Genomic DNA, 24,975 nt, shown 5'->3' on the forward strand with positions numbered 1-24,975 from the left:
TCATCATGAAAACCATTACTACTTTCCGGTCATACGCCTTCTCCTTCAAAGTGGACCAGGAGTTTGAGGAGTTTACCAAGGGTCTTGACAACAGACACGTCAAGGTAGGAGGAAGAGTGTAAAGGTTACATTCAGGGTTCAATTTATTATAAACAGGGGTACTACACTCCCATAAGCCCTAGCTCTGGTCCATAGCGCTATGAACCAGATCGACTTAAAGTTTCATTCCCACCGCGGCGGACACAATAAAGATAACACGATATGTCAGCGTTCACATCAATTATGACGGCTTTGTCGTTGTGGTGTGGACACTTCAATTGAAAACAATATTTTTTATCGTTATCTTGTTGTCGCGCCCAGTGGGAAAGGATCTTAAGCCCTATGTACTTCACATCATAGTGAAAGTAGCTACTATAGAGTGTGTAGATTTGCTATTTCAGCTACAGTATTTTTTTACATAAAATGTAAACTGTTAACTTGTGACATTATCAAACATATAAGACACAAAAAGGAAATGTGAACATTTAATTCATTCACCTCAGCCTCATCCACCACAGCAAATCGAACCCTGATTATATTATGATCAGATGAAGGCTAATGATTGTGTTTGACATGAAATTAAATCTAGCAGTATTGCGTGTAGGATAAAGTAGCCTAGATGCTGTTGATGAATGAATGAACATTGCATAAACTTAGTTTTTATATGATATACTGTAGTACACAGTGTTGATCTCTCCCCTTTGCACTTTCTCTTTTGGTGCAGTCAAAGGTCACACTGGAGGGGAATAAACTGGTGTGTCATCAGATTGGTGAGATAAAGCAACAAGGGTGGGCTCACTGGATTGAGGAGGATAAGCTTCGTGTGGTAAGATTAGAACATTGGCCTTTTGTTATCAAAACACATTTACTGTACAAACAGCTAGAAAGACATTTTAACAAACTATTTCAAACTATAGTTTGGTTTAATATATCTGTGATTTCTTCTTTTTAGGAGATCTATTGTGGAGACCAAGTGTGCAAGCAGGTTTTCAAGAAGAATGTGAACAATTGAAGATGGATGGAAGTCTCTACACATTGTTCTCACTCAATGTGAGAAGACCAGCTGGTCAACAGCCTGAAGAACGTTGTGATGTGTAGCATTTTCCTTGTGATGTGACTGTACTTTTGATATAGTGCTAATGAAAAAGATTGTTGTCAGGGAGGGTACAGGTATACTTATGTTATGGACTGGTTCATTGAGGCAGTCTAGAAGCCCCCTTCTAGGCTGCATCAAGTGGCAATTGATGCTATGTGGATTTAGGCCACTAGGTGGCATTAACTTAGTTTGAGAAACTTGTGTTACCATGTGATGTATGTAGCCTATATACTATAGTACCTAGTTGAATTTACATTTATACACAGATTGTGTATAAGGCAAGGTACAAACTACTACCTGGAAATGTACAGAAATTGTTCAAGGATAGGGAGGGGAGGTATGAGGTATGAATTGAGAAGGGAAATGAACTTTAAACATATTGGGGCTAGGACGACCATGAAGAGCATGTGCATATCTGTCAGGGGAGTCCAATTTTGGAATGGTTTACCGGAGGAGGTGCAACAATTAAAAAAACAAACAGTTGAAGGAGATTATTTTGGAGAAATATAGAAATTAAAATGTAGTGACTTAAAGAAATTAAATAATTAAATACAAATTTATAATTACATTATAATTATAGTATAAGATGTAATAAATAGTTAGTTGAGTGACAGGGTGTGTTGTGGCAGTATTGGTGTTTGTATACAGTTATACAACATGTGTATATACAGTATATATTGGGGTGTTTATACATTGTAAGATATTTAATTTTTTGACTTTAATTTATTCTTTGAATATGTTGGAAAGTTCGTTTTATCAAGAACATTGACATTGGTAATGTAAAAACGGATGTTTGAGTGTTCATTCAATATGAACTTTTATTTTAAATGGAAATGTTAATTGTTAAGTGGAAAGGATAGGCATAAATAAGACTCTGAGCTTCAGCCTATGCCTTTTCGATCAGTCAGAAATTGCTGGAATGTTTTTGTTGTTGTGATAACTTTGTTGAGGATCGAAATAAAACTAAAACTACAACTTATGTTTGCAGCATTTGTGTTGAAAATATTCAATATTCAGGCAATGTTTATTGCAACAAGGGGCAATTGCAAAATCTCAAATTGCACCAATCAGAAATTAGATAGAACCAGAACCAACCTGTGGTGACCACTTTCTGCCTGCCAAAAAGCAAACAGGTGTATCTTATCATAGTTTTTTTTGTTGTTGAAAATGTTTTGAGTCATTAATGTAAAATATTTAACCCTTTCATGCACGAATTATGATAACCTGGGTTTAAAAAAATGTGTTTGTATGTGTCTTTAGACATAACTAGTAAGACACCTCAGGGTGACATGCGACCTCGCCCTAAAGGGCGAGGTCGCGCCAATTCTTGACTATATCTGGCCAACCACAGTGTTTCTCTGACGATTCTAGTTGTTATCATTCTGGGGGGAGTTTGTTCATGTTTTTGTGAGGGTATCAACCCTAGGAGACACGGGGAAACATGCAAACTCCACACAGAAAGGCCCTATCGCCAACCCCATCGAGGGTGTGAGCGATGGGGCCTAAACATGGAAATGTGGAGAACACTATATATGGAGATAGTTCAGTCCATCATGTCATAATGGGACTACCGTCATAGACAGTAGCCATTGTTAGGCCGGAGTCAATGGCTGTGTCTATGACGGTAGTTCCATATGACATATTGGACTAGACTATCTCCATATATAGTGTTATCCACATCTCCATGTTAGGACTCATATATGGGCATAAAAAGTATGTCATGTGACATCACTTCCTGTACAGACAGTCAGCCATTGACTCCGGATTAACAATGGCTACTGTCTATGACGGTAGTCCCATATGACATATTGGACTAGACTATCTCCATATATAGTGTTATCCACATCTCCATGTTTAGACAGCCAATGACTCCGGCCTAACAATGGCTACTTTCTATGACGGTGAGTAAGACGCCTCAGGGCGACATTCTTGGCCATCTGGCCTGTGATGTACTGTATATTGGACCAGTTAACCATATATGGAGATCCATGTACTGTATAGTACATCCCTTTTATGCCCATACATGGAGATCCCTGTCGGAACCTGCAGCTATGGGCTGTCTTCCTCCATATATGGGCATTCCCATATTAAGTCCTGTTAGGGCTTAATATTGATGACATCAGGGATCTCCATATATGGGCATTAAGGGATTCTGTTAGAGTGGTTCCCATGAAATCACAGCATACAATATATTTTATGCCCATACATGGAGATCCCATTCTGAACCAGCCACTCAGATATGGGCCAGGTATTGGCCATCTGGCCAGTGATATATATCGATGACATCAGGGATCTTCATATATGGGCATAAAAGGGATTCTGGGGAATATGGGTCATGTTGTGTTATATCTTATGTACCGGTAGTAGTCTAGTAGTAGCCTAGGTATTGTATTTGTTTTAGGAAAGCTTGTTTTTTTCCTTTTGTCTTTGCTGTAGGCCTAAAATACACGTACCTCATCTTCTCTTCATCCTCTATGTCTATGGGTCTTCTTGAACCATTCTTAGTCCAGCCTCTCCCCAGAGACCAATTTGCCATGGGAGACCCTAGTACCAGGAGCACTAGGCAACATACAGCTCCCAGGTCCATTGGGGCACTCAAACCTCCACCACGATATGGTTCATTGGGGAGGAACCTGTAAAAATAAAAAATACATCAGAAGTCAGAAATGATAGTTAAACAATACAGTTAAGAGAACTGGTTCCATGTTACCGAGTATCTAGTTAGTACCTATTATAGGTTATTATAGTACCTAATAGGTCATACCTATAATAGTGACCTAACTAGATACTAGGTAACATGAAACCGGTTTTTGTATAAATAAAGCAATTGTACAATAGTAGCCTACTGTAATGAAAGGAAACCATTTTCACAGTTTGAACCAGGCAGTCTTACCAATAAGGATGCATTATAAAAATGTTGGTCTGAATTCATCGTTGGCCTTGAGAACGTGCCAATCCATCAGCTTTGATCTTACCTTAACTCCTTTGATGGAGTGAAATGATTTCAATGCCATCAGATCCAGATCGAACCAATAACTCATCTTTCTCCATCTTCTTCATGTTCTCTTCACAGCTAAATTGATCCAATAATGTTTCTTTAATCATCCTACATATACTTTAATACAATTTGGGGTTTCCACAAGTCTCTAGCCTCGGAAACCCAGACTTCTTTTGGTGATGCAAGTCTCTGACATGGTTATTGTATAGTGTGCAAAGTTTGTGTGAAGAACGGCTCCGCCAGTGGTGTCAGTTCAGCAAAAGCTAAGGTATGGCACACCAGTCATGTTGCCATAATTATATTTTAAGAAGTAGACTATACCTATGTTTATTTTATTTTCACCCCTGTAGCTAGGGATACCTTGCCATACCCAATTGACGCCTCTGCGCTCCGCAAAAAAAAAAGAAGAAGAAAACGTGATCCTTCCAGCGCACTGTACTGACGTCACACCCAAACAAGAAGCATACTTCTTACAATTAGGGGTTTGGTTTTGCCTTCGAAACAGCATAAAAACATTGTATCACTTACTTCTGATCAAAATGTCCCAAGATCCATGGTAAGTAACCACTTTGAGGGCTGTAATAAATTAGTTAAACGTTATGTTTGATTTGAATTGACTGTAACTGTCTGAAATCCCTTCCTGCTTCTGGTTTGCTAACATGCTACTACTAGCAGTGGCTCTTGTAATGCAGCCAGTATTAGTTTTAACGCTTTGTGCATTTGTCCTTCTTTTCAGTTATATTAATCAAATATATATAATGTGATATTAGGTCGGGTTAGCGTTAGACAAATGCCTTGCTAGAATTGTTGTCACATTTAGAAAACTCAATACAGGGTTATATTAGGTCAACCTTAGATAATAACCTTAGATTATTAACCTTAGATTATACCATAGTTTACTTTTTAAAAGGCATAGTTAATATTTATTAATGTTTCTTAAGAACAAGTGGTTGAAAAAGTAAAATGTTAATTAAACCTATAAAAATGAAATCCCTGGGCATGACATTGACCATATGACTATCCGTAGTACTCTAATAAGTATAGAAATGTATTGTCCTTTATTGCTAGTTTACTAAATCTTTATTACATAAATTATTCCATAGGTTACAAAAAAAAACAAAAAACTATAGTACATGTTGCATAGCACAAGAAATGGTATCGTTAATATCAATGTAAAATGTTAAACTGTTATGTATTAAAAACAAGTCTGATGAGATTAACCACAAGCAATTTAAATGCTATAATGCTATCTGCCTCTAAGTTGCAATACTTACCCTTGACAGCACATTCTTTGAAACCGAAAAGTCTGATTGTAACTATTAAATGATGTTAAACTCACCATCTTTCAGGAGACCAAAGTGGCCCTTTTTTAATGTACATAATAGTGTTTTATATTTGTTGACGATGAATTTAACACATAAGGCCACAATGGAAACAAGTCCCCACTCCCCAGGACGTTTATCCTTTAAGCCCAGTATGACATTTCCATCAAATAAAGTATTCTATCAATTGCAGCTTTGTATCTGTCAAGTCTTTGTTTCATAAAGATCCACCGTAGACATGTTATGACCAATACATGCCACCTGTTTTGAAATTTCACACAATGTAGGAGGCAGCAGTGCGTTGTGTTATTGAAAACAAGTGCTTTCAAACAGGAAAACATAGAAAGGTTATCGCTGCACACACACAGAATGTATTGACAGAAAGTTGCCCATAACATGATAACAATTGATGTTTATGAAACAAGGACTTGGCAGAGACAAAGAGGATAACCCAAGCTTTCCGTATAGGTCCAATATTGGAGACTTTAAAGTCCTTTAATACAATCAAATAGGACTTTTTGATTTCATGAATGGGCTTTCAAGGGTTGGTATTGCAACTTAGATGCAGATTATACCATTACGGGATCTACACTAAGTTGCTTATGGCTAGAGATTAACCAAATGACCAGCTCTCTGTGATAAGTACGTGTCCTTAAAGAATGGCTAGTTATGAAATCTTTATTACATAAATCATTCCATAGGTTACAAAACTATGACGCCACATGTCGCCTGGCCCAAGAAGTAGCAGAAAATATCCATGAACGAAACAGGCAACAAAGAACTGGGGGGAACCCTGCAAAGGTGAGTAATTAATTAGTAATTACCACATAATTACATCCACAAAAGGTGCTATAAACACGAATCATGATACACCTACAAGTGAAAAAAATTAATATTGCTTGTTATTAATTTCTTCCATTTCCAGATCAACATGACCCTGCGGGCTTCCCTACAGAAGCTGAAACAGAATATTGCTCAGCTCAGGGAGAGTTTGCTGCGTGCTTCGTCCTCTCGGCGCATGTATCCTTACCCTCATCGCTTCAGCAGTTGTGGAAGTCACAAGACAGAGATTTCAGTGCATGCATACACTGGTTTTACTTCACTTTTGGTTTGCAGTGACAATTCTATGCCAATAGAGGGCGGCAGAGTATTTAGTAAAGGATCCATCTTTTATAGTTCACCAAGAATATTTGCATGAAGCTGGGAGATGGCACTTAGTCTTAGTCAGACTCAGACTATGGAAACATCCCATGACGATATAATAATGACCAAACCCCAGATTGAAGCTGCTCCCTGAAAACGAAATCCGCTTTCTTAACCTCCTTAGTGACCCTTGAGTATTAATGGATCACATTCAGAATTGAACCCGGTCTGAGCAGTGTCATCCTGAAGGTGCTTTAATTGTGTTGACCTGTGGCCTGTGTGTTGACCTTAACCCGACCTTCTCAGAATGCAGTCGGAGGCTGACAGGAGACAGAACTTGGTGGATGACCTGGTCACCAGGGAGAAGCAGCTTAACGCTACCTTCAGGGGTGACATCACAGAGGCTGAGCCTTCCAGGTATCCCCCCTTACTTAACTCATTAAGACCTGAGGCCCATTCTACCAAAGTCTTCTAAATCCTAACACTTTTCTGAAAAACGTATGTTGCTGTATGCCAGGGTTCCCCAATTCGTTTTCCCCAAGGGCCGAATTATGTCTAGGGTACCAAGCCGAGGGCCACAACATTGCAGGGGGCGACGGCGGCGTTCCTGCTACTCCAGCGACAGTTCAGATATCGTCGTTGTCGGGTGAAAATCTTGTATGTCCAGAACCGTTTGTTTTGCATTTATCATTTTAAAAATGATTTAAACTAGTGAAACAGCCGATCTACAAGTCTACTGTGCTTGTAGATCTGCTGTTTTCACTACTTTTGTCCGAGGGCCTTGTATGATGAAGCAGGGCTTTACTTTACGAAAGAACGTACAAATTTGGAGATACAAGGTTTCCACCCGACAATGATGATATACTAGTGTTGTTGCTGCTCTTATACCACCATTATTACTGGGGTTGGTGGGTGCCAGACAGTAGCCCCCCCTCGGGCCGCAAATGGCCCGCGGGCCGCCTATTGGGGAACCCTGCTGTATGCACTGGTGCCCAAAATTGTATGTGTTTGGCCGCCGACCCCCTGATCTCAAAAATGTTTTGTTCCAGTGACCCCCAGAAGCAAAGAATTTAATGCACACATTTTCATGATTTTTGAAAAAATTGCAGATCTACAAGATCGCAGTGCAGCATAAAGTGACAAATTGGTTAATAAATCAAATGTAGGAGATGAAACCAATGCTCTTATCGTTACTAAATGACTGTCCTACTGACTGATTGACTGTGGCTTATACTATCTGCGTGATCGCTGCGTATGAGATCAAAATGTAATAGTTTTAGTTTTTTGTGAAGACACGCTACAGAACATCAAGCACACTACAACTGATAAATAACGTCATTTGATGCCAGTGTGTCAGACAGTCAGACAGTTGGGGACAATGTCACTTTACCGCGTAATTGTGAGGCATTCCTCATGTGTAATGTGTATATACAGTAAAAAGATTGCGCACACACACACGCACACACACGCACACAAATGACTATATACATTTTGTTTTGAGAGTGAGTGTCCATCTTGAATCAAGGACAGTCATTGTAGGGTGGTGTCAGTGAAGTTGAATTAAGCATAATCCCTAGATTATAATGGTGATGCTCGCAGACAAAAGGTGGCCCCAGGACCCCACCTTTCATCTGTGATCTCTTCTGAAGACTTCTTTTTTATGATATCTGGCGCCAGTTGTCCAATTAAAATAATGAGACTTCACTCTTTTGACTCCGTCCCAGACTAGAGGGGTCGTACACTTTTTGGTCTCCTTTGAGGATAAGTCACCGGTCACTAACTTTGTGTGCAAAGCTTGTGGACATCCGGGTGTGACCCATGCACCTTGACCTCCGCCTCCGCCTTCCATTGGAAGGAAGCCTGTCTCTCTGCTATTTCTGCAAGGCATTCATTGGCCGTCTTTGCTAATTCATTAAGAACCTTTCTCGCCTCGCACTGATGATCACACATTTGGCACCTTCTGAATTTCAAACACACACACACACACACACACACACACACACACACACACACACACACACACACACACACACACTGAGCTTGATTAAAGAGGTTGATAAGTCTAAGTTTACAGTTGATCACTCTCCACTGCGCTTTGGTCGTGCTACATATGCGGGTCTAACCGAAGCGCTGGATGCCACCACTTATATCCTCTTCATCAAAAGATTCTTTATTGAGATGACAGCGCAGTATAAAAACATAGGAAACTGGTAGTCATTACCTAGTGCAGGGCCTGACCTTATCAGCCTAAGTGATATGTATTTGGACAGGATGAGGAAATGGACTTACATTGTGGACTTCCCCCGGATTTCCATCTGCTTTTTCTGAATGAAAACATTCTGGTGGTGATGATGCCATTTAGTCTTATTAATATTATCCAGTTGGCTCAAACTAGAATGATTGATAAAATGATTAATCAGATTTGATTAAAGAAATCTATGATTATGTCTACTTACTGGTGCTTTATTCCACTTAATGAATGAATTAGATGTTACTTGCTAAATGTGTTGTCATACAAATTAATGTCTGTCCGTCCAGAGAAACATAGATATAATAGTGATGCCTGGTGTAAGGATAAATTACATTTATTCTTCATTGCACAACAGTGTCACTTGCTGAAAAAATACTGCTCTATTTAGTGTCGCTTCCCAGTGGGAACCGATTTATTGGTCATTTGACTTTTCTAATGATATCGCTAAGTAAAATAAATTTGCAGAGGGGAGATTAATATTCCTAACACAAAGCATCTCCTTGGCGAACCGGGCAAAATAATTTGACACGTTGAGTTTATTTTGGATCCCCAATTCCCCATTAGCTGTTACACCTGGCAACAGCTATTCTTCCTGGGGTCCACAGAAAGTAATATACATACAAAAAAAGCAAAAGAATATGTTAGAAATATCACAGAAGAAATATATAATCATATAAAATACTCTACAACATAAAAACACAATTAATACATTCAAACAATATTACATGGTACAGTGAAATATACAGAATTACAATTTTTCCAGATGTGTGAGAAAGTGCTTTAGTCTGTTCTTAAAATACCTTCTAGATCTGCCACCCTTTGGTCTCGCCTCCTCCACTACCCTGTCCACTTGTCGTTTATATATTTGATTGCCCTGGTAATAATTAGTTAACCTCTCCTGTCCAAATAAGTTGGTCGGAGGCCTTGGTGTTCAGGTGCAGATGGTGGTGATCTAGCATCCCACAGATGTGGCTGACCGATTCTGGCGCTCCCTACTGACTGGTTAATTGGATCAGCTTTAATCTTCACACAGTGGGCACCGGCATGAAGGAAGTGGAGGGCTGCCATGCAGTCAGATAGTTACCAAACATGTCAAAGCGATTAGGCTGAATGATTTAATTCACCTGCTTCTCTGTTGTCGCATAGGCAAGGAGAGAATAGCATAGTCCACTTCACTGACCACTTATGAAGACGTTGAGAGTGGACATATTAGAGATGAATTGATATACTGTATAGCAATTGGATATAAACTGCCCACAAAAAGTTCGGGAAGTTATCTTTGGTCGATTATTTCTCCCCTATAATATAATAGTGTAAAACTAATAGTGTAAAAATGGCCAATATGTGTTGTTTTTTCCTTATTACTGTGGGAGATCCATCCAATCCCTCAAGTAACTCAAAACAAAGGTCACTGTGAATACCAACAGAACAATATTACAGGGGAAAGGGTTTGGGGTGCTACCGCTACCCACTGCTCAGACATTCCATGAATGCCCGATCCTTACAAGCTGTACGTCGTTGTGAAGGTGACTAATCAACGATAAAAATTATAGAAACCACAATACCAATTGCTATTATTAAAGGGGTGAAATAATCAAGTTAACTTTCTGAACTCTTTGTGGAGAGTTTATTTATGCAGCGATTAGGATTGCATGCCTATGCTATAATTGAGTTGAACCCCCAATTAAGGATTTGGTTCATATTCTCGTCAGAAATTACAGTATATGTATACAGTCTTTAATATAACAGTCAAATGTATCCATGTGGTTGGAGCCTGTGAGAGATTTGAGTGGGATAAGAAAACCAGAGCATCAACTCAATGCTGTCTCAGTCTAATCATCTCCTGAGTCATGCGTGGGCCTATACTGTACATGTGGTTGCCGGTCACTCCTCCTGGGCTTGACCAGAAGACGACTCGCTCTTGACAGACATGGTTTAATCCTTCCTCACACAGAGACCTTGAGGCCCTCACCGCAAGACAGCCCCGAGGTCTGAGACGCAGCTTTAAGCCATTACCAGAAGAACAGCTCTAAAACCACACAGCAGTGTTAAGCACAACACAACATAGAGTAGTACTCTGGTCTGTCGCTATTGTATGTCGGAGAAAAAAGAAACCCATTGCCAGTGGTGTAGAGTACATTTACTCAAGTACCGTACTTGGTTACAATTCTGAGGTATTATTTACTTTGCTGGAATGTTTTTCATTTTCACTACTTTTACTTCTACTCCGCGATATCTCAGAGACAAATATTGTTTTACTCCACTAGAATTATTTGGAAAATGTACTAGTTACTTTGTAGATTTTGATTATTATTACAAAACATACATAATGCACATTCTGCATAATCTGAGTACTTTCTACTTTTGATGCTTTACATACATTTTGATACAAATACTACTTTTACTCAAGTGCATTTTTAATTCCGGACTTTAACTTGTAACAGATAGAGTATTTCTAAATTGCAGTATTGATACTATTACTTTAGTAAAGAAATGTGAGTACTTGTTCCACCATTGGCCAATGCTACCACTATGGGCCTGTGCGAGATTATTAACATGCGCCGTTTTACATGACGACTCGTGAACTTACCTGCCAAAAAGTATATCTAATTTCTCATTACCAGATCTTTAAAAAGTAAAGACGACAAAACGAGCAAATAAATAATCTTCTGATCTGGAGAGTTTTGTAATGTTATTTTGTCGTAAATGTCCAACAGCTTACAGCATAGGATAGTTGAACGTGAACATGAGTGGTACAGATGTGATTGCTGCAAGGGTTGCACATATGTGTTGCACTGGTCTCCCAAACCAGGCCTACTGACTGTTTATTTGTGCAGTCACAAGTCACTGATGCATAATGAACGTTTCAGACCAGGATGGTGGAGCGCTGAGTGACAAGCGAAGGAGCACTTGCCACTTTTCTTTTTAGATTTGAGCTATATAGCAACATACGTTTTTCAGAGAACTCTTTGGATTTAGAAGGGCATTTAGTTGCTGTCGGGCAGAAACTTCTTATCCCCCTAACCATTTGTGTTTTTTCGTATATTAACGCCCTACTCGATCATACTGTAACATCACACAAAAGCATCAAAAGTAGCAGATCCACACTTCGCGCAGCGTTTCGAGCTTGCCGATCTGCTGCTTTTGATATGTGAGGTTATACTGTATGAGGTTTCCACCCGACAGAGGTGATTTGTAGAATCGGCCTCATGTTTTAATGGGTTTACTTCATATACCAGGTGTCAGACCGCCATTCCGAAACACCTCCATTCCGAAACAGGGTTAGGGTTAGGGTTAGGTTTAGGGTTAGGGTTAGGGTTAGGGTTAGGGTTAGGGTTAGGGTTGTTAGGGTTCCTAACAATGGAATTCAATGTTCGGAATGGCGGTGTTTCGGAATGGCGGGGTGTAACCATATACCAGTGCGCACTTTGATTCCATTACTGTGTGTTGGCAGGAAGTGATTTGCTCTGATACTTTTTGTTTTTGCGAACAAAATCTTCTTCTGCGTTTAATGATTTTCCAAAATCTTGATTACATTGATGAGCCGCAGTGAAAGCGTTGGAGCAGCCACACACACTGATCACAACACTTCACACACAGGTCAACGTTGATGGCAGGAGCGGGTGGAAGCGGGACATCCAATCCCTGGCTGATTAACGAGCCAGAGGAGACCAGAGGGCTGAGCTTCGGCCAAATCAAACAGCAACAACAACAGATCATTGAAGGTCAGTAGTAGTGCTAGTACACGTGACCAAATGGTAGAATATCTTATTTCCTGTTAAATGGCTGTGATTACAAGGCGTATTGGTGTCTCAGTCAGATTAAGCCTAATTTATAATGGAAAAGTAAGCAAAGTAAGCCATTTACCATGAGAGGGAGTGGGTTGTTGGCGCCGAGTGCCAAACAACCCTGAAACAGTGGTAAATCAGCCAACAACCCACGACCCTCGAATGGTAAATTGCTTTTCTACCACTTCTACCATATACCATATAAATGAAAGAAAACACAGTTGTAACTTCCAAGGTTATTTAGTTACAATCATTAATTGTTTCAGAAACACAACAGTGGGCGGGGTCCATGTGCCAACTCAAGGTTGTTGATGGATTTACCACTGTTTTAAGCCAATCAGAATCCAGTATCTGAACTTGTGACCACAAAAAGTGGTAGAATAATGTATTTACTGAAAATCACTTTACATTACATTTATTGGAGTGAACACTGTTGTGCAGCAAATCACAAGTTAGGCTAAAGGCATCCACCATGTCATGAGTCATCCCTCCTCTCTGCTATCACTTTCCTATTCTTTCCTTTACTGCTCTTGCTCATGTACAACACTAAAGCTTAAATCCCCTGTGTTCGATTTAGCCACTCCAAATAGGTACTGTATGTCATACATCCCTAGCCATAATAACTCTACTATCTGTGGCAACATTACATGCACCGCACTAATCTGTATCAGTAACATTAACCCATTTAGGCCTAGAAATATTGAATGTTTTAACCAGTGAAAAATAGCAGATATACAAGCTCACAGCGCGGCACCGAGTGCCGCGAAAAAGTTGTGAAAATTTGTGCAAATCTTTGAATAATGTATTTTCAAAGCGAACGTTTGTAACTAAAATTTTGCTTCTGGGTGGTCCCTGGAACTAAATATTTTGAGATGGGGGTCCGTTGCCAAATACATATAATTTTGGGGGTACTTCACATGAAAAAGTATGAGAACCACTGACATAGTAGTCTCTCAAGAACAGACTGACTGAGCTCCATTTAAGTGAAAAGGATGTTTTCTTTGACGATGGCTGGCCAGATTGCTGACACAGAAACATAGGGTTTTCAAAAAATCTTAGAAGGATTCAAAAGACACTTATAGAATCGGGTCAAAATTCTAATTTTCACGATTTTTCAAAAAATAGCAGATCTACAAGCTCGCAGCGCGGCACTCGGTGCCGCGCTGTGAGCTTGTATATCTGCTATTTTTCAATAGTTAAATCATAAAATAATGATACACAAAATGTGTACCCGTTCTAAATGGCTTTAATTTAGGTATTCCTCAGTAAGTGCTATAATGCATTTGAAAGAATTGCAGAAAGCACATGACTTATGTGGAGGTTGTATTGACTGTAATGATCCACACACACTAGCACGGGGCAAGGTGAGGATTGTAATTCACATCTAGCAGACATAAGCCTTCCCCTGCTTTCCCCGTTTCCTGAATGACTCCCACGTGGCCTGAACACCCAGTTCTCCAGTTCACCTGACTCCACATGACACCCCATCGCTATGTCTCCATTATGGCTCTGGCTATTGTCAGTCTGGTATGGGAGATCCCTGTTAAGACAGTGAAACCAAACCACATGGAGGCTTCAGGTCCCCACTGGGATTTCTGGTGGAGCTGGGTAATGGTGAGTGCATGAACCTGCGGTCATACCGGATTCCTGTGGTAGTATGTGTGTCAAGCACGGAGACCTACAGCTTTTTCTCTTTTCTTTTCTTTTCTTCTCTTCTCTTCTCTTCTCTTCCTTTTTTTTCTCTTTTCTTCTCTTCTTTCCCCTATCATCTGTTTTGGTTGTTAAAATATTTCTCACTGTTCAGCTGTGTTCCTCTCCACATTGGCCAAGTACAGTTGTAATAACAGGAGTCTGGCTGAGTGGGGTAAAGTACCGAATGACTCACATGTGGCACAGTATACACACACGTTGCACTGGACCCCAATGGCCTGTCATTCCTGTTGCCCAAATGGTTGCCCCGTGAAATCACGAGCGCAGTAAATTGCTCCCCGAGCCTCCCCCTGTACAATTGAGTCATTAAAACGGAATTGCCGCTTTTCTTGTTTTTCCTACCCCCCACTGCAGGATTTGAAATGCATTCTTGGGCACATACAGTATTTTGATCGCCATTCACTTTTTCTTTCGCTGTTTCTTCTCGTGTTAATCTTCTCTGACTTTAACCCACTCTCTGACTCTCTCCGCCTCACCACTTCACCCTCTTCCCTTTTATTATCCAGACGAATGGTAACAATTTATCCTGTATTTCTTTATTTTTCCAGTCCAGGATGCTGGTTTGGACGCTCTAGCAGCGGTCATCAGCCGACAGAAGATGATGGGCCAGGAGATTGGCAACGAGCTGGAAGAGCAGAATGGTAAAGTTGTGAGTCTGTATGGGGGCGCATGGATCAGTTCATAAAATTCCAGACACTGCACACACTGTGTGAAATCAATCAGACATTCACATACTGGTAATGGAACGTTTCAGTCATATTCAGTCATCTTAACTTGTTAAACAGCACCTCCGCAGCTGACTCCCACCACACACACACACACACACGCACGCACGCACGCACGCACGCACGCACGCACGCACGCACGCACGCACGCACGCACGCACGCACGCACGCACGCGCGCGCGCACACACACACACACACACACACACACACACACACATACACACACACACACATAACCACAATCAACCATGTTCAATTGTGAGGTTGTATCCATGTCTTGTCCAGCTAGCTATCCTTAGTTCCTCTGCTGAACTGTGTTGGGATCCATGTCCTACTTCTTGCAGAGGGAAAATGAGCTCTCTGTAATGCTGCGTAGGGTATTATTATAGGAATCAGATCTGCTCTGAGCTAATGGTGCTTTTGGAGATATACATGACCAAAAATGTTACCCGTCTGCCTATAAATAACTCCACCGCGGGCAGAGCAGGCTGGGCAAAGGAGGTACACAGAGCTCCAGACTGTGTTTCTCCTCAGACAGGTGGCATCCGAGACAGAGGCCTTTCGGGATGATCATCTGACAGCCAAGGAACAATTAGATCCTTTAATGCATGGCTATCAGAAAGCTTTAGCAGTCAGTAGGTGAAAGCCTAAGTGTGTTACTGCGGTGATGCAGTAGAAATATGCACTGGCTTGTTTGCTGTGGACATGAAGCACTCTATGTGGTGTTGCCCTTTTGGGAGTTTCAAGTGTTGGGTCCCTCCTCGTGAGAGTGAGAGAGAAGAGTTTATCGATGTTTTCGGACGCTCCGGTTCCACCGATGTGGTTTCAGCCTCTGAATCTTTTGTAAGTGCACTCGCTTACAGATTGCAGCAAATTGAGTCAATTGACTGTAGACATTTCCAGATTGCCTCCTTCCTGATGGTAATCGATGAAGTAGCAAACTGCACTTTTGTTAGAAATGTCTTTCCATATGTTTAGACTACTCGTATTTACTGCTTGCCCAGAATATTATAGCCTAGGTCTGTCTGTTCGTCTTTACACAGTATACTTGGTCCTCAGGTAAAGGATGGTCTCTTCTCAAAAACATAACAATATCCTTGATTATAAAATGAAATGCATCAAAGTGGTAGGTCTTGATATACTGTAGGTATGTAATCGAATATTTCACTTTTATATCTTAGCTTAGACTTATTAACCATAGATTGATTCATATACTCGGAGACAGCTTAAGCATTGCCTAATTATTTCACAGCAAAACATTCATTACAAATTCACAAATAACCCAAGAGCCTGCATATAGTTTGGGTGCGCAGATTGCGCACATCCCTGGGTATACTATGGACTAGTATACTGTATACAACATTTTGAATTAAGCGTAAGCATTACAATCTCCAAATGTAGCCAACACATGCCTAACATCACCATACTGTATGTATGCATAGTTAGCAGCAGGTGGCCTGTCTGATAAAGCAGAGGTCTTCAACAGGAGGTCCGGGACACCTTGGGGGTCCTCAGAGTTACTACAAGGGGTCCTCCAAATCTTTGTGTGATAGAAACTTTGTTGTGAGCTTGTAGATCGGCTATTTATGGCAAAGATTTTGTGTAGAGGGGAAAAAGAGCAGACCAAGTACAGAGTGAAAGGTCAAGTTTATTAGGTATTGACGGTTCAAGTGGTTAAATATCTGAAAACATACATTTACATGAATTCAAAATATACTGATGATTATGCTGTCAAACGATGAAACTATATGGAATCTATGAACAGGTTATGGGGGTCCCTGCTTCATCTCTCTCTCAACTAAGGGGTCCTTGGCCTGAAAACGTCGAAGACCCCTGTGATAAAAGTGAACTGCTGAAGAAGGAGCTAGTTCATTATTTTCTGCTTGCTGTGCTTTGCCTCTCTGAGGTGCACCTCTAAACCACAATCCTACTGCCAGGGTAATTAGTGGGCTGTTGGGCTAAGTGCTGCTTTCTTTCTCTCTCATCCAGCCAGAGAGAAACACAGTGGTGACATGATTAGTGTTTCCCCTTAAAATTGCCCAGACTCTGTCCAGGCTAAGTATCGTAAGTGAAGGACACAGGTGTTACTCAATCCCAGCAGTGGTTGTTGGGCATTGTACAGTCAGTTGTCTTGTACTATGACCAGTAAGGCTCCCTAATCGGGAGATAAGCGACCGTAGGTCACTTATCTCCACAAATAGGGCAAAAATGTGTTTTGCCCAAATCTTCCTGAGCCATGTTGATGACATGAGTGTAGACATACTGTGTAGTGATTTTCGTGATTTTAGGGCAAAATCTGTAGGAGCAGTGTCCAAAAATGTGTTGTTAAAAATCGGCCTGGAGGTGGCGCTATATGGGAGAGATTCATGTTGATGGGATGAGTGTAGACATACTGTGTACCGATTTGCGTGATTTTAGGGCAAAAATTGTAGGAGCAGTGTCCAAAAATGTGTTTTGCAAGAATCGGCCTCATGGTGGCGCTAGAAGAGGGCCATGTGAGAAATGAGGGGTGGGGTCTCCGCGCCGGCAAGGCGGACGAATAGGTACCGGCCCCGGCTGTCCCGGTCGCTCCTAGCCGGAGTTACGGCATTTTATGTGAGCTGCAGTGTAGGGGGTCCTCCACTGGGGGCGCCACCACTTTTGCATCCGTTCTGGAGCACCAGGAGTCGGTGGTCCCCGGGAATTCCCCGTGAGCAGCCCCGTTGGGGTGGTCATTTGGTCAGTTTAGCACATTTGGTCATTTTTTACATCTGGGGGTCCCCCAGGGACCTGGGGGTCCCTGGAGCTCTGGGGGTCCTTGGAGGTTGTAGTTTGGCAGGCAAGGAACGTGTGTGCAAAATTTGGCATGGATCGGGGCAACGGTTGCGGAGATATGAGCAGGGCAAGAGTGTGACGTGTGAGGTGTGACAGACAGACGGAGGGAGTTACTTACACTTTTGGGTGTGACAGACAGACGGAGGGAGTTACTTACACTTTGTGGTGGTTTTGATAGTAAAGTGCGACCTACGGTCGCAATTAGGTTAAAACGAACAGATTGATTGACTTTTGTTGAAAAAAAAAACATTAATTTACTACTTTGCGTCCCATGACGACATCCAAATTGATTGTCCACGTGGAGCTGTCTCAGACACCCGCTATGTTGTGTGAAATTGTAACATCCTGTAATGTCCTCTCTGAGCAGACGTTCCCAAACAAATCCAGAGAATGGGAGGGGAAAAAATAGCTTCCTTTATGCTCGGAAGGATCGGAGGACGTTTGGCTGATTTTGGCTAATGCTGGTCAGAGAGAAAGAGAACGAGAGAGAGATTGTTTTAGCCTGCTCTCCTCCTACCTTATTGAACTAGAAACAGATCACTGCTTTAATGCTTGCAACCGTGTGTTTTTCTTTCTTTTTTTCTTTTTTTGTACTTGGCGTCAGTGTTTCCAATAATATGAACCTGAAGGGGTGAGGGGGTGCTGAAACTGAAAATCACACCCATTCCGCTGTGAGCAAGGGCGCAAGCACGTAAACGGGGGATACGCTTCGATCAAAAGTGCCTCATGCTATTCCTGCGTCTACTCCCAGAAGTACACTTAACTGCATGATTTTTGATGGGAACTATCTTTTCCTATAAAGGCTCAAACCCTTTATCCCCATCCCCAGCGTGTGTGTTCTAATTGGCTCCATCTGTTGAAACCGAAACTGCGAGGTCTTCACACTCGCACGGTTACACCTGCACCACTTGGTATGAAGGAGACGGTATCGCAATACATCGTACATATAAACGTATCATTTATTGCCGTACAGACTTGCGTTGCATGAGTTTCATGCGCTGTAAGCGGTCCCCCGGGGCTCTGCAGAGAGGTGATGAAGAGAGTGGAAGAAGGTAGGGGGTTTCTCTTCAAGGCCCAGCCCTTCACTGCCCCTGCCGGATCTCTCTGCAAATTTACAGCCAGGCTTGAAGTTCACAAGGCCCACTGACACCAGGCAGTGATTCACAAGGTGTCCAGGGCTCTGGCCTTGCACAACTCCCCCTCTGTCCCTCCCTCGACCTCCCCCCACCATAGCCCTCTTTCTTTCCTCTCTCTGTCTCTCCTGCATCCCCGCACTCTTGAGTTATGGGAGAGATCTGGGATCCCTAAAGTGTTTGGTGGGCTGGAAAATGGGGATATATCACACACAGAGAGGTGGATTCTGGAACTCCTTGCAGAATAATAATGATTTAAAAAAAAATAAGCCACCTACTACTGACCTGTGGACTGAATGTGGGGGTTCCTCCATCCCATGTCTGATGCAGGGGCGACTACAGCAGGCTAGAAGAAAGTTTGTCTCTAGAGTCACTGCATTGGTGCGTGCCAAAACATTATGCATGTGCACCCACATACCATCAAAAAAAAGATTCAATTACGATACGCTATGTTATCGAAGTAACATTAGTGGTCTGTCAATTGAGTGATGCTCTTAATCTTTCAGAAGAGGTGACCACCTTTCTAGATGAAATGGGCATGTCCCACTCCCTGCACAGTGCACAAATGAATACATATTTTATGTAGGGCTGGGATGCGATTAAAAGTTTTAATCTAATTAATTACAGGCTCTGTGATTAATTAATCGCAATTAATCACATTTTAATCGCACATCAATATTTGACCTGAGAAGCATTATTTTTCAAGTAAAACACATTTTGTTGTACGAGTGAATCAACGAGTGAGTTTTTTAAATGTAAATTTCGCATCCACTGGCCCAAGCAAAGCGCTCTGATCGGCTACTTCTCCCTTTATGTCTGTTGTCTCTTCTTGGTTGGTGCATCGCTATGATCGGTATGCCCGAAACTGAAGGTTCTGTGGTGCAAAAACTAAGTGCGATTAAAATGCGTTAATTTTTTTAATCGCGTTAATTTTCTGTAATTAATTAATCGCAATTAATCAGTTAAAGTCCCAGCCTTAATTTTATGTCAATAGTCTTTTACTAGCCCTTACCCGTTCAAAGATATGAGCTCCGAAATGATGTGCAGTGTGTGGGTTATGGGATGTGCACTGTGCACACAGTATATGAGGGATGGAAAGTAACTTTAACTGGTGCTTGCATGATAATATGTAGGAGCATCAATGTAAGAAATACCCGTTTCGTTTAATGGCTACAGAGATACTGTGTACCGATCTGCATGATTTTTGGACAAAATCTGTAACAGGGCCAGACAACAGACCCCCCCCCCCCCCCCCCCCCCCCCCCCCCACACACACACACACACACACACACACACACACACACACACACACACACAGCTGGTTAAACATGTTGCCTCATGCTAGATGCAGAATAGTAATATGCCTCAAGCTAGATGCAGAATAGATATAGATACACCATAAAAATGCTAATATACAGCATATGATTTGGGAAAGTGACAAACGGGCTTCACAGTTATGTCAGGAACCTGGCTTAGGTTATTGTTTTTGAGTTCTACAGTAAATACTTGCTTCTAAAGTGTTGAGTAGATAGTAGATACTAGATAGATGTAAAGTGCAAACTATGTGTATAGTATATACACTACAGTACAGTTTGTCTTTATAGGAGACACTGACGCTCTATGTTGTAATGTTTTCTGCATACCCGGGGTTTTGTGGAAAAAGAATCACTGGAATGTTTTTTCTACACAGTTGTACTTAAATTACTGGGTTATTGCTTGCGACAGCTTTGTAGGTGCTGCATTTCTTTCTTGTATTAAATGACAAAATCGTCAATGTAAAAAAGTAACGGGATATTTTAATGCTTTTGGAGAGCCAGGGAAAATGGATTTAAGTTGTAAATTAGGAGAAAGTCAAGACTCCTTGTTGATCCTGACAATCGCCATGTAACCTTAGCGTCGGAGTGTCTTTCCGTATTTTAGGGTTCCGTTTTCCCCGTGATCACTGTACTGTAGCAGTGTTTTCCTATAAATAGATTAAGCCCTTTGTAGTTTGGCCGCTCAGGCCTAGTTTATGACCCTTAGCGCAGGGGAGGTTGTAGTCACTTCCTTTTCGGGTAACAATTCCCACTGGGTTCACCCGGGAGGATGACCCCTTCATAGAAGATGTACAGATGAACCCGAAGCCCCTGGCAGCTGTCTCCTCTGTCTAAATGTTGACCCACGTGGATCGTAATGGCGAAATGAGCGACCGGGTTGACGTCTGCAGGTCTCAATTTCTGTTTCTGTCCTCTAATATTAATCCCTTGTAAACGGTAGATTTTTCCACTTCTGACTGCCAGTCACCATGCAGAGAAAAAGTCAATCACAGTTGTCCGGGTGCGAAGATTATTTATGAGGTGTGCTATCATCAGGGTTGTTCATATTTCTAGTATGATGTAGTCAAACATCAGTCTTATTTTCATTTCCAAACTCAATGTAGCAGAAAATAGCCCAGCATGTACTGACTAAAAGAGCTTACATCAACACAAGTGCAGTTTCTTTTTCAACTTAGATCAACATTGTTTGACTTTATTAGTGTTGATATTTCTCAGATTGTGGCCTGGAACAATGACATCAGCCTGTGTCAGTGGCTTGTGGTTATAAGTGACAGACAGGGGCAGGCATGGCTTGTTAAATGGAGTCTTTTTTTGGGGGACAAGGATTTGAACTTTAATTGCCTTCAGTTGCCATACGTTCTGTGTTGTGTTTTCATGCGTATTCATTGGTATGTCTAGCTAAGATTAGAGGTCATACAGTATGTATTATAATTCTGAGGCACAGTTTCTCTCTCTCTCTCTCTCGCACGCACGCACGCACGCACGCACGCACGCACGCACGCACGCACGCACGCACGCACGCACGCACGCACGCACGCACGCACGCACACACACACACACACACACACACACACACACACACACACACACACAGACAGACAGATTAATGGACATAACATACGTAAATAATACTTAAAGTAGAGTCCTTGCACAAATGCACACAACACCTTCAAAAAGCACCCCAAACTGTGCTATGATTATCGTTCTCTTTTAGTGTTTTTTGTTGCTACAATCAATGTCGAAGTGCCAAAACCAAAGAATTTTACTCTTGTTTACTTGTGCATGTGATGAGATTAGATTTGACATTTGAGTTGATTTGTAGTTTGGTCTTGAGTGATATGTTGTTTTTTTGCATTCCACATTTATTCAGTTTTATACTAAAATATTTTAATTTGAAAGCAATGGATGAGGACTGGCACTTTGTTCTTTGCTGTGCCGTGCTGTGCTGGAGTGATAATTACTGGTAATCGCTTATAGGCTGTGTTGCTGGAAGGGAATTTAGCAATAAAACTGTCTTACTAGTTTAATGTCATTAAATCTGGTAGCAGACTTTCTATTACGTTTTGTATTGAAGGATAATAAAATACACATTAATATTCAGGGGCAGATTGTTCAGTTTTAAATGATGCAATGGACGTTAAGACCCCTGGGTATTGGATAGGTCAGGGGTCTTCAACAGGGGGTCCGGGACCCCTAGGGGATCCTCAGAGTTACTGCAGGGGGGCTGCCAAATCCTTGTGTGATAAGATAATTATTTTAAATGAACAACGTGTACCCTCGCAAAATAGCAGAACCTCTACACCAAACCTATTTACCAAAAATAGCTGATCTATAAGCGACAATTTCTTTGCTACTATTTACACCAGCCCCATAAGTCACATCTGCCCATGAAAGATTGCGGTGCAACTTGGGAATGAGCTTATTAAAATTACACAAATGAATCACGTGATTTGTTGATAGGCAAATAATAAATAGTTTTACTTACTAGGCAACAGTGAACATATTTTTTTCTCACTGAAGGAGAATTCCGTCAGGAGTGACTAAAACCTCTTTGGGGGCTCCAGAAATTCCTCTGTGCAGGAAAAAAGTTCAGTGGAAAGGCGGAATTGGTTTAAGCTTGAGGTTGATTTATCGTGTGCTTGATTCGCATCATTTGCAGCTAAGGGTGGCAGTAGTGCGTAGAGTTTGCCCAAGGGCGTGTAAATACAGGAGGAGTCAGGATGTACTGTAGCGTCCAAAAATAGTATCACTAGAAGAAGACATGAGGAGGTTGTTTTGTGATGAGCCGTGAAAGTGTATCATCTTGTTTGGCCTCCAGATCAGCTGCCTGCTATTTGATCTTTTGATTTATTGAGAACTGTAATGAATTGCATTTTTATAGCGCTTTTTCCAAGTGCTCAAAGCGCTTTACAATGGTTAATTCATTCATACATTGAGAGGTGAAGCGGCGAACAGTCGACGCCAGCGTCCTCACATTCACACACCAATGGTGGCAAGCTGTAGCCTGACTGCAAGTGACTCTATCACACACTTCGTTTTGGGAAGAGAGTCTGATCCTGCGGACAGAGATTCTACTTCAGCGTGGGCGGGCTAAAGCCTATTGACGTCACACACACACACACACACACACACACACACACACACACACACACACACACTCTATTGTATAGTTTATTAAAATAATTCGAGTCGAGTCTGACTCCGCCATGACAGTTTTCACGGACCAATCAGAGTCCACTAGCGGCTCACGTGGGCAGAAGAGCACCAATCAGAGTCCACATGGGACTCTCACGTGGGCAGAACAGCTCCGAAGGGAGGGGGCCGGGGGGGGGGGGGGGGGGGGGGGGGGGGGCTGGGACCGGACCAGCCTACCACGTGCCTCAAGTCTACAGCCCTGATTGGCCCATTCAATTCGCCCGCTCCTCGGGCGAGCTTGAAATAAAATAAAATATCTCCGGTGTCAGTCCACACTACACACCACCCACCAACAGGGGGTGGTGATGTGCGGACTGATTTATCAGGCTAGGCAAGCTGACACCGACCGACTCATTGGAGGCAATGCGGGGTTCAGTGTCTTGTAAATCAGGGAGGGATAACAGTTAGACACAGACTGCAATTTTCACAGGGCTGTTTTAGCACCTGTGTGTCTTCTACATGTGTCTTTAAAGATAGGGTGCTCTGAAAGCCTTGATCTGCTGTTTTATATTTAACGGCCTGAATTTGTATGTTAAAAGCAGAGTTGGGTAGTGTAGGAAATGACTTCATCAAGTTAAGTACTACTGATATGGCTACTTCATGCGATCAGTCTTATCTGTCCTTTTATGAATTCTTTAAATCTCTGTGTGAGTGAGTGATTGTATCTCGAGAACCTCTATCGACTTCACCCTCGGCATACGTATCGCAGCGGACCCGTGGTGGTGGCTGTTGTGAAATCAGTGGGATTGGCTGCTGTCTCCCAAAAATGTTGATAACATGTAAAAAAAACTAGACCAGGTCAACCTGGTTGTGCCAGACCCCGGTTCTGCCAACCCCCTGTCTGTCATCATCATTTATGACATCATGCCTTTTGTAGGCATGTCATCATCATGTCATCATCATATATACCCTTTATATAGAAAACCCGGACCGACATTTGCTTATGTAGGCCTACCCATTTCATGGGTCTGGCAAAAAGGTTACAGGACAAGGTCCATTGAACTCTATGGGGATTTGGGGTTACAGAAAAGGTTACTGAAAACGTCCATTGAACTCAATGGACTTTTAGGATTACAGAACAGTTAAATGAAAACAGGTTTACTTTTGGTGACAGAAAAAGGTTATCTGACATAAAAGTTCTCGGACCTAGAACAATAGTCTGGTTGCCTACACCAGTGGTTCTCAAAGTGGATTCCAGGGACTCTGTAGGTTCCTTTACGGGGGTCTAAATTGACCCATACAAGTCTGTAACTCTTGACAGTGTACAATTGGAACCAAATGAGGTGTCCACACTACACAGTGCTGATCCTGTGATGTCTCGCGAAATGTATATACAGTAAAGCTGGCGCTGGTTACCTTCGGTCCGGTGAATAAGCCTGGCACGTTTGAAGTCGCCGATTCATCATCATCGCGCATCCACGTGCACGCAATAGTGATCCCATCC

The 24,975-nt window shown here is 41.8% G+C and overlaps 2 protein-coding genes across 2 annotated transcripts in view; both read left to right on the top strand.

Annotated features, from left to right (window-relative positions):
• Nucleotides 1-1,051, top strand: part of LOC308282179 (retinol-binding protein 2-like) — a gene marked incomplete at both ends in the record, with an annotated part of 1,656 nt that extends 605 nt beyond the window's left edge. The window contains 3 exons of the mRNA XM_080722524.1: nt 1-104; nt 764-865; nt 992-1,051. The exon at nt 1-104 is cut by the window's left edge and continues 75 nt beyond it. Of these exons, the coding sequence (XP_080578650.1) occupies nt 1-104; nt 764-865; nt 992-1,051 (266 nt within the window). The remainder of the gene's footprint in view (nt 105-763; nt 866-991) is intronic.
• Nucleotides 1,052-4,601: 3,550 nt separating this feature from the next.
• stx8 (syntaxin 8) overlaps nt 4,602-24,975 on the top strand; it is a 67,916-nt gene continuing 47,542 nt past the window's right edge. The window contains exons 1-6 of the mRNA XM_080722193.1: nt 4,602-4,689; nt 6,157-6,256; nt 6,381-6,475; nt 6,905-7,015; nt 12,450-12,574; nt 14,896-14,988. Coding sequence (XP_080578319.1) covers nt 4,673-4,689; nt 6,157-6,256; nt 6,381-6,475; nt 6,905-7,015; nt 12,450-12,574; nt 14,896-14,988 — 541 coding nt within the window. The 5' untranslated portion in view covers nt 4,602-4,672. The remainder of the gene's footprint in view (nt 4,690-6,156; nt 6,257-6,380; nt 6,476-6,904; nt 7,016-12,449; nt 12,575-14,895; nt 14,989-24,975) is intronic.

The sequence above is a fragment of the Nannobrachium achirus genome (assembly GCF_963921795.1).
Source record: "Nannobrachium achirus genome assembly, chromosome: 3".
NCBI classification, from domain to species: Eukaryota; Metazoa; Chordata; class Actinopteri; order Myctophiformes; family Myctophidae; genus Nannobrachium; species Nannobrachium achirus.